General features: G+C 42.4%; 1 protein-coding gene across 45 annotated transcripts in view; it reads left to right on the top strand.

The window, feature by feature from the left end:
• Window positions 1-13,950, top strand: part of TTN (titin) — a 273,099-nt gene extending 259,149 nt beyond the window's left edge. For 44 of the 45 annotated variants that reach the window (XM_076005692.1, XM_076005688.1, XM_076005677.1 and 41 more), the window contains 11 exons: window positions 21-326; window positions 456-755; window positions 1,736-2,311; window positions 2,410-2,715; window positions 3,060-3,653; window positions 3,784-9,398; window positions 9,529-9,685; window positions 10,774-11,453; window positions 11,549-11,702; window positions 12,214-12,516; window positions 12,650-13,950. In XM_076005692.1, the coding sequence (XP_075861807.1) occupies window positions 21-326; window positions 456-755; window positions 1,736-2,311; window positions 2,410-2,715; window positions 3,060-3,653; window positions 3,784-9,398; window positions 9,529-9,685; window positions 10,774-11,453; window positions 11,549-11,702; window positions 12,214-12,516; window positions 12,650-12,948 (9,290 nt within the window). In that variant the 3' untranslated portion in view covers window positions 12,949-13,950. The remainder of the gene's footprint in view (window positions 1-20; window positions 327-455; window positions 756-1,735; window positions 2,312-2,409; window positions 2,716-3,059; window positions 3,654-3,783; window positions 9,399-9,528; window positions 9,686-10,773; window positions 11,454-11,548; window positions 11,703-12,213; window positions 12,517-12,649) is intronic. The other variant, XM_076005689.1, reaches the window with a different exon arrangement.
• The last annotated feature ends 2,662 nt before the right edge of the window (window positions 13,951-16,612 follow it).

Below are 16,612 nucleotides of genomic sequence, written 5' to 3'. Positions count from 1 at the left end.
TTTTCCACTTATATTTACAGATCCTCCAGAACCTCCAAGCAACCCTCCAGAAGTACTCGATGTAACCAAGAGTTCTGTCAGCTTGTCCTGGTCCCGGCCCAAAGATGATGGCGGTTCTCGAGTCACAGGCTACTACATTGAACGCAAGGAGACATCCACTGACAAGTGGGTGAGACACAACAAGACTCAGATCACCACCACAATGTACACTGTTACCGGGCTGGTTCCTGATGCAGAGTATCAGTTCCGCATCATCGCACAGAATGATGTCGGCCTAAGCGAGACCAGTCCTGCTTCTGAACCAGTTGTTTGCAAAGATCCATTCGGTAAGGAGTTTCTAAAGGGGCTAGAATTTCTAAAGGGGCTAAAATTAAAGAGGCAAGCCATCTTTGGTCCTTTTCTTTTTTTTCACCAGTAAAGCTGATTCCCTTTTTAATTGTTTTAAAATATTTCAGATAAACCAAGCCAACCAGGGGAACTTGAGATTCTTTCAATATCCAAAGATAGCGTCACTCTACAGTGGGAGAAACCCGAGTGTGATGGCGGCAAAGAAATCCTTGGGTACTGGGTTGAATATAGACAGTCTGGAGACAGTGCCTGGAAGAAGAGCAACAAGGAGCGTATCAAGGACAAACAATTCACAATAGGGGGTTTGCTGGAAGCTACTGAATATGAATTCAGAGTTTTTGCTGAAAATGAGACTGGGCTTAGCAGACCTCGTAGAACTGCTGTGTCTATAAAGACAAAACTAACATGTAAGTAGCCTTTAGTTCTCTGCTTATGATTTACAAACTAAACAAGTTAAGGCTAACCCTTCTTCTATGCTACGAAGAACTTTAGAAAGCTTTATTGGAGAGCAAGTGTTTAGAAAGAAATTGCTGCCGGGCGAGGTGGCTCACGCCTGTAATCCTAGCACTCTGGGAGGCTGAGCGGGTGGATTGCTCGAGGTCAGGAGTTCGAAACCAGCCTGAGCAAGAGCGAGACCCCATCTCTACTATAAATAGAAAGAAATTAATTGGCCAACTAATACATATAGAAAAAATTAGCCGGGCATGGTGGCGCATGCCTGTAGTCCCAGCTACTCGGGAGGCTGAGGCAGCAGGATCGCTTGAGCCCAGGAGTTTGAGGTTGCTGTGAGCTAGGCTGACGCCACGGCACTCACTCTAGCCTAGGCAACAAAGCGAGACTCTGTCTCAAAAAAAAAAAGAAATTGCTCACTTCGATATATGCACACACAGGGAATAGCTGATAAATTCTATAGGAAGCCATTCCAAGCACATAACCTCAGCAGGAGACACATGCAGTGAACTAATAAGCGCATTCCTTGATCAATTTCTACCTTTCATACAATGGGTTTTTTAATACTTCCTCACAAGATTTGAAGGGTCAACAAATGTACCCCACTTCAGTGAACCTAAGTAAGGGCAAGGATACTACAGATTTATAGAGAGAACTCTTATTTCCCAAAAACTCTATACATTGTTAATGCCCTTCTGGTCATAAAGAGAAAAATCACTCCATATTATAATGTGATGATGTGCTCATTAGAATCCCTATTTTCCATATGACCCTAGGAAAATCACTTCAAAGAGTTTTTAAGAATTAGATACATATCCAAATCATGGCATCTAGTAAAGTGTTAGTCAATAGGGTAAATTCATTCCTGATACACAGGACAGAGGATTATAGATTCAGTAGTAAAAATGAATTTCATATTCTCTTTCATATCTTTCAGCTGGAGAGGCCCCAGGAATACGCAAAGAAATGAAAGATGTTACCACCAAATTGGGTGAAGCTGCTCAACTCTCATGCCAGATTGTGGGAAGGCCTATTCCTGACATTAAATGGTACAGATTTGGTAAGGAGCTCATACAAAGCCGGAAATACAAAATGTCTTCAGATGGACGCACACATACTCTGACGGTCATGACAGAGGAACAGGAAGACGAAGGTGTTTATACCTGCACAGCAACCAATGAGGTTGGAGAAGTAGAAACCAGCAGTAAGCTACTCCTGCAAGCAACACCCCAGTTCCATCCCGGTTATCCACTGAAAGAGAAATATTATGGAGCTGTGGGTTCTACACTCCGGCTTCACGTTATGTACATTGGTCGTCCAGTACCTACCATGACTTGGTTCCATGGCCAGAAACTTTTGCAAAACTCAGAAAACATCACTATTGAAAACACTGAGCACTATACCCATCTTGTCATGAAGAACGTCCAGCGTAAGACACATGCTGGGAAGTACAAAGTTCAGCTCAGCAATGTTTTCGGAACAGTGGATGCCATCCTTGATGTGGAAATACAAGGTATTTTATATTCATTTTCAGTGCTTTTTATTTTCAAAGAAAAAAAAATCTCAGAAACACAGTATGAAAACCACTACAATTGTACTTTCCCCCAACAGATAAACCAGACAAACCTACAGGACCCATTGTGATTGAAGCCCTATTGAAGAACTCTGTGGTGATCAGCTGGAAGCCACCCGCAGATGACGGAGGCTCCTGGATCACCAATTACGTGGTGGAGAAATGTGAGGCCAAGGAAGGGGCTGAATGGCAATTGGTGTCTTCAGCCATCTCAGTGACAACCTGTAGAATTGTGAACCTCACGGAAAATGCTGGCTATTATTTCCGGGTGTCAGCACAGAACACGTTTGGCATCAGTGACCCGCTAGAGGTCCCCTCAGTTGTGATCATTAAGACTCCATTTGGTGAGTACAATCTGATTTCTATCCTTCCTATGGCAAAATTCCATCTATGCACAGAAATATATGTTGAAAAGAAATAGCAAAGATTCAGATAAAGTGCCTTTTCTTTCACTTTGACTGTTTGCACATCTAAAAGGGGAAATATATACCCTATCCCCTTCTTTAAAAAGGAAATTATTTTTTGATTAAGTTTCTTACCATAAAGTAACATTTCATATTTCTGGAATAGCTGTTTTTCATAGAACTTTGGACTCATAACATTCTATTTTTTAAAAAATAAGCTTTTAATAAAGCTGTCTGTTTTGCCTCGTGACTCAAATCTTCCTTTTTTTTTTCCTTTTAAATAGAAAAGCCAAGTGCTCCTGGCAAACCAACTATTACTGCTCTCACAAAAGATTCTTGTGTTGTGGCTTGGAAGCCACCTGCCAGTGATGGGGGTGCAAAGATTAGAAGTTACTACCTTGAGAAGCGTGAGAAGAAGCAGAATAAATGGATTGCTGTGACAACAGAAGAAATTCGAGAAACCGTCTTTTCAGTGAAAAACCTTATTGAAGATCTTGAATATGAGTTCCGTGTGAAATGTGAAAACCTAGGTGGGGAAAGTGAATGGAGTGAAATATCAGAACCTGTCATTCCCAAATCTGACGTCCCCATTCAGGCACCACACTTTAAAGAGGAACTGAGAAACCTAAATGTCAGGTATCAGAGCAATGCTACTTTGGTCTGCAAAGTGACTGGGCATCCGAAACCTGTTGTGAAATGGTACAGACAAGGCAAAGAAATCATCGCAGATGGATTAAAGTATAGGATTCAAGAATTTAAGGGCGGCTACCACCAGCTCATCATTGCAAGCGTCACAGATGATGATGCCACAGTTTACCAAGTCAGAGCTACCAACCAAGGGGGATCCGTGTCTGGCACCGCCTCCTTGGAAGTGGAAGGTAAAAGCAATCAATAATCATCAGTTTTGGGCTAGAATACTCATCATTAATTTGGGAGGCGATATTGCTCTTAAATAGATATTGATAAGAGTTGCCAAATTATATTCTTTCTTCTTTTTTTCTGATACAGTTCCAGCTAAGATACACTTGCCTAAAAATCTTGAAGGCATGGGAGCAGTTCATGCTCTCCGAGGCGAAGTGGTTAGCATCAAGATCCCCTTCAGTGGCAAACCAGATCCTGTGATCACCTGGCAGAAAGGACAAGATCTTATTGACAATAATGGCCACTACCAAGTGATTGTCACAAGATCCTTCACATCACTTGTTTTCCCCAACGGGGTGGAGAGAAAAGATGCTGGTTTCTATGTGGTCTGTGCTAAAAACAGATTTGGAATTGACCAGAAGACGGTTGAACTAGATGTGGCTGATGTTCCTGACCCACCCAGAGGAGTCAAAGTTAGTGATGTCTCACGAGATTCTGCTAACTTAACTTGGACTGAGCCAGCTACTGATGGTGGCAGCAAAATCACCAACTACATTGTTGAAAAATGCGCAACTACTGCAGAAAGATGGATCCGTGTAGGACAGGCCAGAGAAACACGTTATACCGTGATCAACTTATTTGGAAAAACAAGTTACCAGTTCCGGGTAATAGCTGAAAATAAGTTTGGCCTGAGCAAGCCTTCTGAGCCTTCAGAACCAACCATAACCAAAGAAGATAAGACCAGAGCTATGAACTATGATGAAGAGGTAGATGAAACCAGGGAAGTTTCCATGACTAAAGCATCTCACTCTAAAACCAAGGAACTCTATGAGAAATATATGATTGCTGAAGATCTTGGGCGTGGTGAGTTTGGAATTGTCCACCGTTGTGTTGAAACATCCTCCAAGAAGACGTATATGGCCAAATTTGTGAAAGTCAAAGGGACTGATCAAGTTTTGGTAAAGAAGGAAATTTCTATCCTAAACATTTCTAGGCATAGAAACATCTTATATCTCCATGAATCATTTGAAAGCATGGAAGAATTAGTTATGATCTTTGAGTTCATATCTGGACTTGACATATTTGAGCGCATTAACACAAGTGCTTTTGAACTTAATGAAAGAGAAATTGTAAGCTATGTCCGCCAGGTCTGTGAAGCACTTGAGTTCTTACACAGTCATAATATTGGACACTTTGATATTAGACCAGAAAATATCATTTACCAAACCAGAAGGAGCTCCACCATTAAAATCATAGAATTTGGTCAAGCCCGTCAGCTGAAGCCAGGGGACAACTTCAGGCTTGTGTTCACTGCCCCAGAATACTATGCACCTGAAGTCCACCAGCATGATGTTGTCAGCACAGCCACAGACATGTGGGCACTTGGAACGCTGGTATATGTGCTATTGGGTGGTATCAACCCATTCCTGGCTGAAACTAACCAACAGATCATTGAGAACATCATGAATGCTGAATATACTTTTGATGAAGAAGCTTTCAAGGAGATTAGCCTCGAAGCCATGGATTTTGTTGACCGTCTGTTAGTGAAAGAGAGAAAATCTCGCATGACAGCCTCAGAGGCACTCCAGCACCCATGGCTGAAGCAGAAGATAGAAAGAGTCAGTACTAAAGTTATCAGAACATTAAAACATCGGCGTTACTACCACACCCTCATCAAGAAAGACCTCAACATGGTTATATCAGCTGCCCGGATTTCCTGTGGTGGTGCAATTCGATCTCAGAGGGGAGTGAGCGTTGCTAAAGTTAAAGTAGCATCCATTGAAATTGGCCCAATCTCTGGGCAGATAATGCATGCAGTTGGTGAAGAAGGAGGACATGTTAAATATGTATGCAAAATTGAAAATTATGATCAGTCTACCCAAGTGACCTGGTACTTTGGTGTCAGACAGCTGGAGGCCAGTGACAAATACGAAATCACCTATGAAGATGGAGTGGCCACCCTCTATGTCAAAGACATTACCAAATTTGATGATGGTACCTACAGATGCAAAGTAGTCAATGACTATGGTGAAGACAGTTCTTATGCAGAACTATTTGTTAAAGGTGTGAGAGAAGTTTATGACTATTACTGCCGCAGAACCATGAGGAAAATTAAGCGCAGAACAGATACGATGAGACTCCTGGAAAGGCCACCAGAATTCACCCTGCCTCTCTATAATAAGACAGCTTATGTGGGTGAAAATGTCCGGTTTGGAGTAACTATAACCGTCCACCCAGAGCCTCGTGTAACATGGTATAAGTCAGGTCAGAAAATCAAACCAGGTGATGACGACAAGAAGTACACATTTGAGTCAGACAAGGGTCTTTACCAATTAACAATCAACAGTGTAACTACAGATGATGCTGCCGAATACGGTGTTGTGGCAAAGAACAAATACGGGGAAGACAGCTGTAAGGCAAAGCTGACGGTAACCCTGCACCCACCTCCAACAGACACTACCTTAAGACCCATGTTCAAACGGTTACTGGCAAATGCAGAATGCCAAGAAGGGCAAAGTGTCTGCTTTGAGATCAGAGTATCTGGCATTCCCCCACCAACATTAAAATGGGAGAAGGATGGCAAGCCACTGTCCCTCGGGACTAACGTTGAAATTATCCATGAAGGCTTGGATTATTATGCTTTGCACATCCGGGATACTCTGCCTGAAGATACAGGTTATTACAGAGTCACAGCCACAAACACGGCTGGATCCACCAGCTGCCAGGCTCACCTCCAAGTGGAACGCTTAAGGTACAAGAAACAGGAATTCAAGAGTAAGGAGGAGCTGGAACAACATGCACAAAAACAAATCAACAAAACCCTAAGAATGGCTCAAATTCTTTCTGGAACTGAAACTGTGCCACTGACACAGGTAGCCCAAGAGGCTCTGAGAGAAGCTGCCATCCTCTACAAACCAGCTGTAAGCACCAAGACAGTAAAAGGAGAATACCGCCTTGAGACGGAAGAAAAGAAGGAGGAGAGAAGACTCCGTATGCCGTATGAAGTCCCAGAGCCACGCAAGTACAAACAGACTACCATTGAAGAAGACCAGCACATTAAGCAGTTTGTGCCTATGTCTGACATGAAATGGTATAAAAAGATACGTGATCAATTTGAAATGCCTGGGAAACTTGACAGAGTTGTGCAGAAGAGACCCAAGCGTATCCGCCTTTCGAGATGGGAACAGTTCTATGTGATGCCTCTTCCACGCATTACAGATCAATATAGACCTAAGTGGCGTATTCCCAAACTGTCCCAAGATGATCTTGAAATGGTGAGACCAGCCCGTCGGCGTACACCTTCTCCTGATTATGACTTTTACTACAGACCTAGAAGACGTTCTCTTGGTGACATCTCTGATGAAGAGTTACTCCTCCCCATTGATGACTACTTAGCCATGAAAAGGACGGAGGAAGAGAGGCTGCGTCTTGAAGAAGAGCTTGAATTAGGCTTCTCAGCTTCACCCCCCAGCCGAAGCCCCCCACGTTTTGAGCTCTCCAGCCTACGTTACTCTTCACCGCAAGCTCATGTCAAGGTGGAGGAAACAAGAAAAGACTTCAGATATTCAACCTATCACATCCCCACCAAGGAAGAGACTAGCACAAGTTACGCAGAACTGCGGGAACGGCACGCGCGGGCCTCGTACAGACAGCCGAAACAACGGCAGAGAATAATGGCCGAGAGGGAGGATGAGGAGTTGCTTCGTCCAGTTACTACCACCCAGCGTCTCGCAGAATACCGAAGCGAGCTTGACCACTTGTCAAAGGAAGAAAAGTCTAAAAAGAAATCGAGACGACAGAGAGAAGTGACAGAAATAACAGAAATTGAGGAAGAATACGAAATCTCAAAGCGTACTCAAAGAGAATCCTCCTCGTCCGTGTCTAGACTACTGAGACGACGGCGCTCCCTGTCTCCGACCTACATTGAGTTAATGAGGCCGGTGTCTGAGTTGATCCGGTCACGTCCACAACCAGCTGAGGAATATGACGATGACACGGAAAGAAGGTCCCCTACTCCAGAGAGAACTCGCCCACGCTCCCCGAGCCCTGTGTCGAGTGAGAGATCACTCTCAAGGTTTGAGAGGTCTGCAAGATTTGATATCTTTTCCAGGTATGAGTCCATGAAAGCTGCTTTGAAGGCTCAGAAGACATCAGAAAGGAAGTATGAAGTTTTGAGTCAGCAGCCATTTACGCTGGACCATGCCCCTCGAATCACGTTGAGAATGCGCTCGCACAGGGTACCCACTGGCCAAAACACTCGCTTTATCTTAAACGTTCAGTCTAAGCCAACTGCCGAGGTTAAATGGTACCACAATGGCGTGGAACTCCAAGAGAGCAGTAAGATTCATTACACCAACATGAGTGGGGTCCTGACCCTGGAAATTCTGGACTGTCACACTGAGGACAGTGGCACCTACCGTGCTGTGTGCACCAACTACAAAGGCGAAGCTTCTGACTATGCGACCCTGGACGTAACAGGAGGGGATTATACCACCTATGCTTCCCAGCGCAGAGATGAAGACGTCCCCAGATCTGTTTTCCCTGAGCTGACAAGAACAGAGGAATATGCTGTGTCGTCGTTTAAGAGAACATCTGAGATGGAAGCAGCTTCCTCTGTCAGGGAAGTGAAATCACAGATGACAGAGACAAGGGAAAGTCTCTCGTCGTATGAACACTATGCATCTGCAGAAATGAAAAGTGCTGCATTAGAAGAAAAGTCACTGGAAGAAAAATCCACAACCAGAAAGATCAAGACGACTCTGGCAGCAAGAATTCTAACAAAGCCACGGTCCATGACCGTCTACGAAGGCGAGTCCGCAAGGTTTTCTTGTGATACCGATGGGGAGCCGGTGCCAACTGTGACCTGGCTGCGAGGAGGACAAGTGATAAGCACTTCTGCCCGTCACCAAGTGACCACCACAAAGTACAAATCCACTTTTGAGATTTCTTCAGTCCAGGCTTCTGACGAGGGCACCTACAGCGTGGTGGTGGAAAACAGCGAAGGGAGACAAGAAGCACAGTTCACTCTGACTGTTCAAAAGGCCAGAGTTACTGAAAAGGCGGTGACGTCACCACCGAGGGTCAAATCCCCAGAGCCTCGAGTGAAATCCCCAGAAGCAGTTAAGTCTCCCAAACGAGTGAAGTCTCCAGAAACGGTGGCTTCTCACCCAAAAGCTGTATCACCCACAGAGACAAAACCCACAGCAACAGAGAAGGTGCAGCAGCTACCAGTCTCTGCCCCACCAAAGATATCTCGGTCCCTGAAAGCAGAAGCTTCTAAAGATATCGCCAAGCTGACCTGTGCAGTCGAAAGCAGTGTATTAAGTGCAAAGGAGGTCACCTGGTATAAAGATGGCAAGAAACTGAAGGAAAATGGGCATTTCCAGTTTCATTATTCGTCAGACGGTACCTATGAGCTCAAAATCCATAACCTCACTGAATCTGACTGTGGAGAATATGTTTGTGAGATTTCCGGTGAAGGTGGAACTTCCAAAACTAATTTCCACTTTGCAGGACAAGCCTTTAAGAGTATCCATGAACAGGTATCAAGCATATCAGAAACTAAGAAATCAGCTCAGAAAGCTGCTGAGTCAACAGAAACTAAGAAAATTGAACCCAAATCTCCTGAACAAATTGCCTCAAAACCAGTAATTGTTACTGGGCTGCAAGATACAACTGTTACTTCAGACAATGTTGCCAAATTTGCAGTTAAAGCTACTGGAGAACCTCGGCCAACTGTCACCTGGACAAAGGATGGAAAGGTAACTAGTTCTTAAATTTCCCTTAATTTTATCTTCTAAAAAACAAACCATCTCTCATTTAATCCCCATCTTCCAAAGAAAGTTTAAAATTAAATCACTTTTTAAAACTCAAATCGCTTGCATTCTACAGGCTATTACACAAGGAGGTAAATATAAACTCTCTGAAGACAAAGGAATATTCCTCTTAGAAATTTATAAGACTGACACTTCTGACAGCGGACTTTATACTTGTACAGTAACAAATTCAGCTGGATCTGTGTCCTCTAGCTGCAAATTAACAATAAAAGGTAGGTTGACTTTTGTTCTTACCAACATTTTTCAGAAAACAATATTAAGAAAACATTTTTAAATATTCCCCCCTTACACATGCACACATACAAATGTATTAAAATAAAACTATTTTCCTAATTCCAGAATGCCATCTGTACACAAATGTGGAAACACACATATTTGAAGTTAGTATATGCTTTTCTATTAGCATAAAAAGCATTTATTAAGCACCTAATAAAATATGGTATTATATAAGTTTTCATAAAGTCAGCCTTTGCTCCCAGGAATATTTAAGGATAAAGCCAGTTGAATACACAAAATGGTACTGTTTCCCTAAACCTTCACACCTGCTAAGTTTCCAAAGCAGTACAAAGTTAATGAAAGAGGGATATCTGTTTTGCCAATCAAAATTAGTTTGCCTTCATCTCAAACTTCTAAAAGATAATTTAATTTTTTGGTTACTCAAAATGTCCAAATATACATATTTCCTAAATCTTTTGACTAATCTTTTCAAGGCTCTTTTTTCCCTTAATTCATAAGAATCATATTAAACTTCTTTAGTTTAAGGAATCATTGCACTGATCTAAAAAATCATGCATGACAATTTTCCAAGAGTGAATTAGGTTATTACCTATACTGCACACAAAAGTTGACATTTTTTCTTTTCCTTTCTTTATTTTTCTTCCTTTGTTTTGTTTTTGTTTTTGAGACCGCGTCTCACTCTGTCACCCAGGCTAGAGTGCAGTGGCACAGTCACAGCTCCCTGCAGCCTCAAACTCCTAGGATCAAGTGATCCTCCTACATCAGCCTTCTGAGTAGCTGGGACTCCAGGCACGTGTCACCATACCCAGCTAATTTGCCTATATTTTGCAGAGACAAGGTCTCACTATATTGCCCAGGCAGGTCTCTTAACTCCTGGCCTCAAGTGATCCTCCTGTCTCGACCCTCTAAAGTGCTGGGATTATAGGCATGAGCCACTGCACCTGGCCAACATGTTTTCTTTGTCTGTATATTATTCACATATACAATCTACAAGAGTAAAGGGTGTGTGGGGGGGGGTCTCTTCTATCCAATTAAGTTTGCCTTACAAAGTTTTCTTTTTTAGCTATAAAAGATGAAGTATCTACACAAAAGACCTCTGTAATTACATCTCAGAAGAAGGCAGCTGTCCAAGAGGAAATTTCCCAAAAATCCCTACTTTCTGACGAAATCAAGATGTCAGAGGTAAAATCTCAAGAAAAGTTAGCCCTCAAGGAGGAAGCTTCAAAGCTCCTGATTTCGGAAGAAGTCAAAAAATCAGCAGCAACCTCCCTGGAAAAATCCATTGTCCATGAGGAAATCACTAAAACATCCCAGGCATCAGAAGAAATCAAAACTCATGCTGAGATTAAAGCATTCTCTACTCAGATGAGCATAACCGATGGTCAAAAAGTGACTTTAAAAGCCAACATTGCTGGTGCCACTGATGTGAAATGGGTACTGAATGGAAGAGAGCTTACTAACTCTGAGGAGTACCGATACGGTGTCTCGGGCAGTGACCAGACCCTAACCATCAAGCAAGCCAGTCACAGAGAGGAAGGAATCCTCACCTGCATAGGCAAAACCAGCGAAGGAATCATCAAGTGTCAGTTCGATCTGACCCTGAGCAAAGAACTCTCAGATGCTCCAGCCTTCATCACACAGCCTAGATCTCAAAATATTAATGAAGGACAAAATGTTCTCTTTACTTGTGAAATCAGTGGTGAGCCAACTCCTGAAATCGAATGGTTTAAAAACAACATGCCAGTAAGTTTAATTAAGAATATATTATTGAAGAAAAATTTAAATACCACATCTACCACATCTAAAGAACTTAAACATTTCATTTTCATTTATTTTAGATTTCTGTTTCCTCAAATGTCAATGTAAGTCGCTCCAGAAATGTATATTCTCTTGAAATCCGAAATGCATCAGTAAGCGACAGTGGAAAATACACAATTAAAGCCAAAAATTTCCGTGGCCAATGTTCAGCTACAGCTTCCTTAACGGTCCTTCGTAAGTATATCTTTGCCATTTTTCCTTACTTGCTTAAAAACTTTAGGTGTTTTTTTGCCTGTTTCTTCTGAGCACAGAAAACTCAATTTCATGTGTAAGAGAGACAGGCATCCTGTGCAAATTCATCCTTAAATGGTCAAAGTTTCTTTACAGCTGAACAGAAATCCAGATAAATTAAATGTCAAAGTAAAGCTACCAACTTTCCTGTAACATTTCTTTTCAGAATGCACAATATGTCAATTATTTTCTATATGACTAATCATTTTTCTCCTAGTGATTCCTAGTACCTGCATGTAATGCAATGATAGAAATATAAGGATTCATTTCTTGGAGACATTAAGCTAGCTCTTGACAAATGTATGTATATATGTCTTTGCTTATGCTTCAACAGCAAACTGTTTGGTTTATGCTTCCGTGTGTGTTTAAGTTTCCATTTCTGTAAGTCAATGTCCAATGTCACCAGTTAACCAGATGTCATTGATGTTCACTGTGTATCTGCTATGCTCCACAGCTCTAGTTGAAGAACCTTCCAGAGAGGTAGTATTGAGGACAAGTGGTGACACAAGCTTGCAAGGAAGCTTCTCGTCTCAGTCAGTCCAAATGTCTGCCTCTAAGCAGGAGGCCTCCTTCAGCAGTTTCAGCAGCAGCAGCGCTAGCAGCATGACTGAAATGAAATTTGCAAGCATGTCTGCCCAAAGCATGTCCTCCATGCAAGAGTCCTTTGTAGAAATGAGTTCCAGCAGTTTTATGGGAAAATCTAGTATGACACAACTGGAAAGCTCAACTAGTAGAATGCTTAAAGCAGGCATAAGAGGTGAGCATAAAATTACAGTAGAGATAGACAAGCCAAGTAGCATGGCATAGTCCTTAGTATATACAATTCAGTAGAAAGCAAATCTTTATTTTTTTTCAGTGATCCTAAAACTTTTTGTTGTTATTCTATAAAGGAATTCCACCTAAAATTGAAGCTCTTCCTTCTGATATCAGCATTGATGAAGGCAAAGTTCTAACAGTAGCCTGTGCTTTTACGGGTGACCCTACCCCAGATATAATATGGTCCTGTGGTGGAAGAAAAATTCAACATCAAGAACAACAGGGAAGATTCCACATTGAAAACACAGATGACCTGACAACCCTAATCATCACGGATGTACAGAAACAAGATGGTGGACTTTACACCCTGAGTTTAGGGAATGATTTTGGATCTGACTCTGCCACTGTGAATATACATATTCGATCCATGTAAGAGGGCCTGTGCTCTCACACTCTACATTCATTCTTAACTTTTCACAAACGATTCACATGGACTAATCTTTCTGATCTGTAAATATTTTTTAAAAAGTAGTTTTGTATCAACCTAAATGAGTCAAAGTTCAAAAATATGCACTTCAATCCTTTCATAATTGTTGACCTAAGAATATTATACATTTGCTAGTGACATGTACATACTGTATATAGCCGGATTAACGGTTATAAAGTTTTGTACCATTTGTTTTATGACATTTTACAATGTAACTTTTGAAACCATTGGTAGGAGAAAGTTTCTTATGGAACGAATACCCTGCTCAACACTTAATCAATCTTTGTGCCTCAACATACTGTTGATGTCTAAGTATGCCTCAGTGGGTTGAGAAATTCCCCATTGAAGATGTCCTATCCACCTGAAAGATGATAACGCTGTGCACATCTCCTGATATGTGCACCAATACCTGTTGAATCAGAAATGTAAGGCATTGGTGATGTTTGCATTTACCCTCCTGTAAGCAACACTTTAACGTCTTACATTTTCTCTGATGATGTCACACTCAAAATTATCATGACTTAAATATTACCAGAGCAAAGTGTAACGGCCAACACTTTGTTCGCTCATTTTACACTGTCTCTGACATAGAGAGTGCCTGGATAGCTTGGAAAAGTAACATCTCCTGGCCATCCCCTCATAAAACCAAGCTATTCAAGTATTCCTATGCCAGAGCAGTGCCAGCTCTTGGAGGTCCCAGGGTGCAGCCAACGCCTTCGTGTGGTAGCTCTCAATTTAAATTACACTTAAAAGAACCAGGGCACCTAAGCAGTGAGCCACAGCAAAAAACTAAAGACCAACAACAAAATAAAGCTGTCGTTAAATTAAAAGCAACAATATTACTAACTGCCCAAAATGTCAATTTGATGTAGTTCTTTTCATGCAAGTACAAATTCAATTGTTAGTTATAATTGTTGGACCTCCTGGAGATAGTAACAACAAAATAAAGCAAGCTATCTGCACCCCAAAATGTGTGGTTGGTTGTTTTCTGTGAAATTACGGGGTGGGGAAGTACACACTTACACACACCACAGAAATGGTCATCGACAGATAGGATAAAGCAACTCAAATTCAAAATAACCCATGTTAATAAGCTCTTTTAAGTAAATATTTAGGTGACTGTGTTGGATGTATTCGGCAATTTTATTTAAAAAGCCGAGATAGAGTTCTCATGAATAAATTAATCCTCAAAAGTTTATCTTCTACACTTGCCAAGAATAATATTTTTAAGGGAGCTAATTCAACTAAACCCTTCAAAGATATTGAACTACAATTCACAATATGTTGTGCTAAACATCACAGGGAGCAATGCAAAGATAAGTAAGATGAAATGGATCCTGTCCCTCAAGAAATGTAGTGAACAGAAAATGACAACTTCTAGGAGTATGATCAGTTGTGCAACTGAGTCTATATTGGCTATCGCAGTTCAGACTGAGACAGAACAAATAAAGGACCTCAGAACTAAAGAACTTAGTTTAAATGGTGTAGTTCTACCAAGCTTTTTAAACAACTCATTTATACTTAGTAATAAAATAACTAGTGCCAGAATAATCTGTATTTGTCCACTTCCGTTAGCTCATTGTAATTGTATATCTATATGATGCTGATTATTTGCCTAAATCGACCTCCTTAACGTCAGTTCAAGTGAATTGACACTACTAATGTACGTACAATTGACAACACAAAGCTGAAGCAAATGTACTGTCAATGTTTACTCTCCAAGAACAGATCTTGGGTCCTCATTAATTTATTCAGCAAGTTTTCTGTCTTGAGTCAGAGTCCCTCAAAGCAGAGCCTGTGGCAGGGATTCTTGTCTCAGTAATTCTTTGAGGGATTACTCCCAGGACAAGGGGAGTGAGGGAAGCAGGCAGATGGGGTAGAGGAAGAAAGCTAAGCAAGAACGTGGTCTCAGCAGAAGCTTCAGCCTGATCTCAAAGGGAGCTTCAATTTGACCAGAGATGGTTCCTTCTGGGATCAAGGAAGCTGACCTTTTGTACCCCCTCACCGCCAGTCAATGGCTACAGGGGATGAGTTGGGGGTGGGGAGAGCGGTGAGGGATGGAGGAGAGAAACAACCTCTCAACTGAGGCGGGATGCCTGCTGGCCCGGGCAATTTTCTGCAGACTAGGGCAGCTCTACAGCCAACACTCCAGAAACTGGGGGATGGGTACACCCACGGTGGGGGGGCATGTGGGGGATGTGGCAGCTGGGTGATACCAACAGCATCCGCTGCACCATCTTACAATGTCAAATGCCTGTTCTTACCTTCAAATGAGAGGCAGGACTGACTGACTGGGCGATGCCTGCGGACGATTCCCAGCCTTGACACGCCACAATAGCCACACATGCCCGCTCCATGGCCGAGTTACGGTCCACGTCGATGAGAACTCCAAAGTTTAAAACAGGATTCCACTTTTCCTGCAATTGCAGCTCCCAGGCTCTGAGGTCCATTTGGGGCCCAGGAGAGAGGGGAGGGATAGCAATCTGCCCAGAGAAGGTCTGTTCGAAAAGCCAGGCTCGACTTCTTTTAGGCCTCAGCGGACGCCCGGGAGGACAGCGCAGGGAGGGCCTGTAAGACAGAGGCGCTCCGGCTAGAACGGCAAGAACCCTTCCCGGCTTGACCAGCTAGCCTCCTCCCCTAATTCCTCCAGAAACAGTGCCCCCTGCAGTCAGGAAAGGAGGGTATCCCTACTCCGTACCCGCGACCTCCAGGCCAGGAGTGAGTCCTCAGCACCATGGCGTTATTTCCGAGTCAGACCAGCTCCTCTCTCCCCGTGTCAACAGGGGGCGACAGAGAGCACCAAGCTCACGCAGCTCCTAGTTTCCAACCTACCCAATTCGCAACACCTATGAGCCACCTTCACTATCATCCTGCTCCTCTTTTTCCTAAATCCTGCCTGGCTGTTTTATAAACCCCACGCCCTGGCCACGTGATAAGTAGAATAACTGAGCTCAAACCTAGGACCTGCTCTTTACTAACTGATGTGACCTGGGCAGGTTACTGAACTTCTCCATTCCTTGATGTTCTCATCCATAAAATGAGAATAACAACAGCAGTGTTACAGGAATGTTGTGAGGATCAGGCAAGTTACTACATGTAAAACTTTTAGAGTAGTGCGTAGCATGACACCCAGTAAATACCAGCAATCATTATTATAGTAGGGCCACCATGCAGCATACTGAAATTAGGGACCAGACAGAAAAGCAGCACCCAACATAGGTCTCACTGGTGATCACTAGATGTACAGTAGTCCCCCCTTATCCAGGATACATTCCAAGCCCCTGCAGTGGATGCCAGAAACCGTGGATGGTACCAAAATCTATATAAATTATGTTTTTTCCCCCTACATACATATATACATGATAAAGTTTAATTCATAAATTAGGTACAGTAAGAGATTAACAACAATAATAAAATAGAACAATTATAATATACTGTAACAAAAGTTATGTGAATGTGGTCTCTCTCTCAAAATATGTTATCTTACTGTAGCATGGGTAACTGAAACCTTGCAAAGCAAAACCACAGATAAGGGCGACTACTGTATTAGTTTCCTAAGGCTATTGGAACAAAGTACCACACAGTTTTGGTTGTCCAACACAATTTATTT

The sequence above is a fragment of the Microcebus murinus genome, chromosome 8 (genome assembly GCF_040939455.1).
Source record: "Microcebus murinus isolate Inina chromosome 8, M.murinus_Inina_mat1.0, whole genome shotgun sequence".
In the NCBI taxonomy this organism is placed as follows: domain Eukaryota; kingdom Metazoa; phylum Chordata; class Mammalia; order Primates; family Cheirogaleidae; genus Microcebus; species Microcebus murinus.
This window is presented reverse-complemented; position numbering and strand designations above follow the sequence as displayed.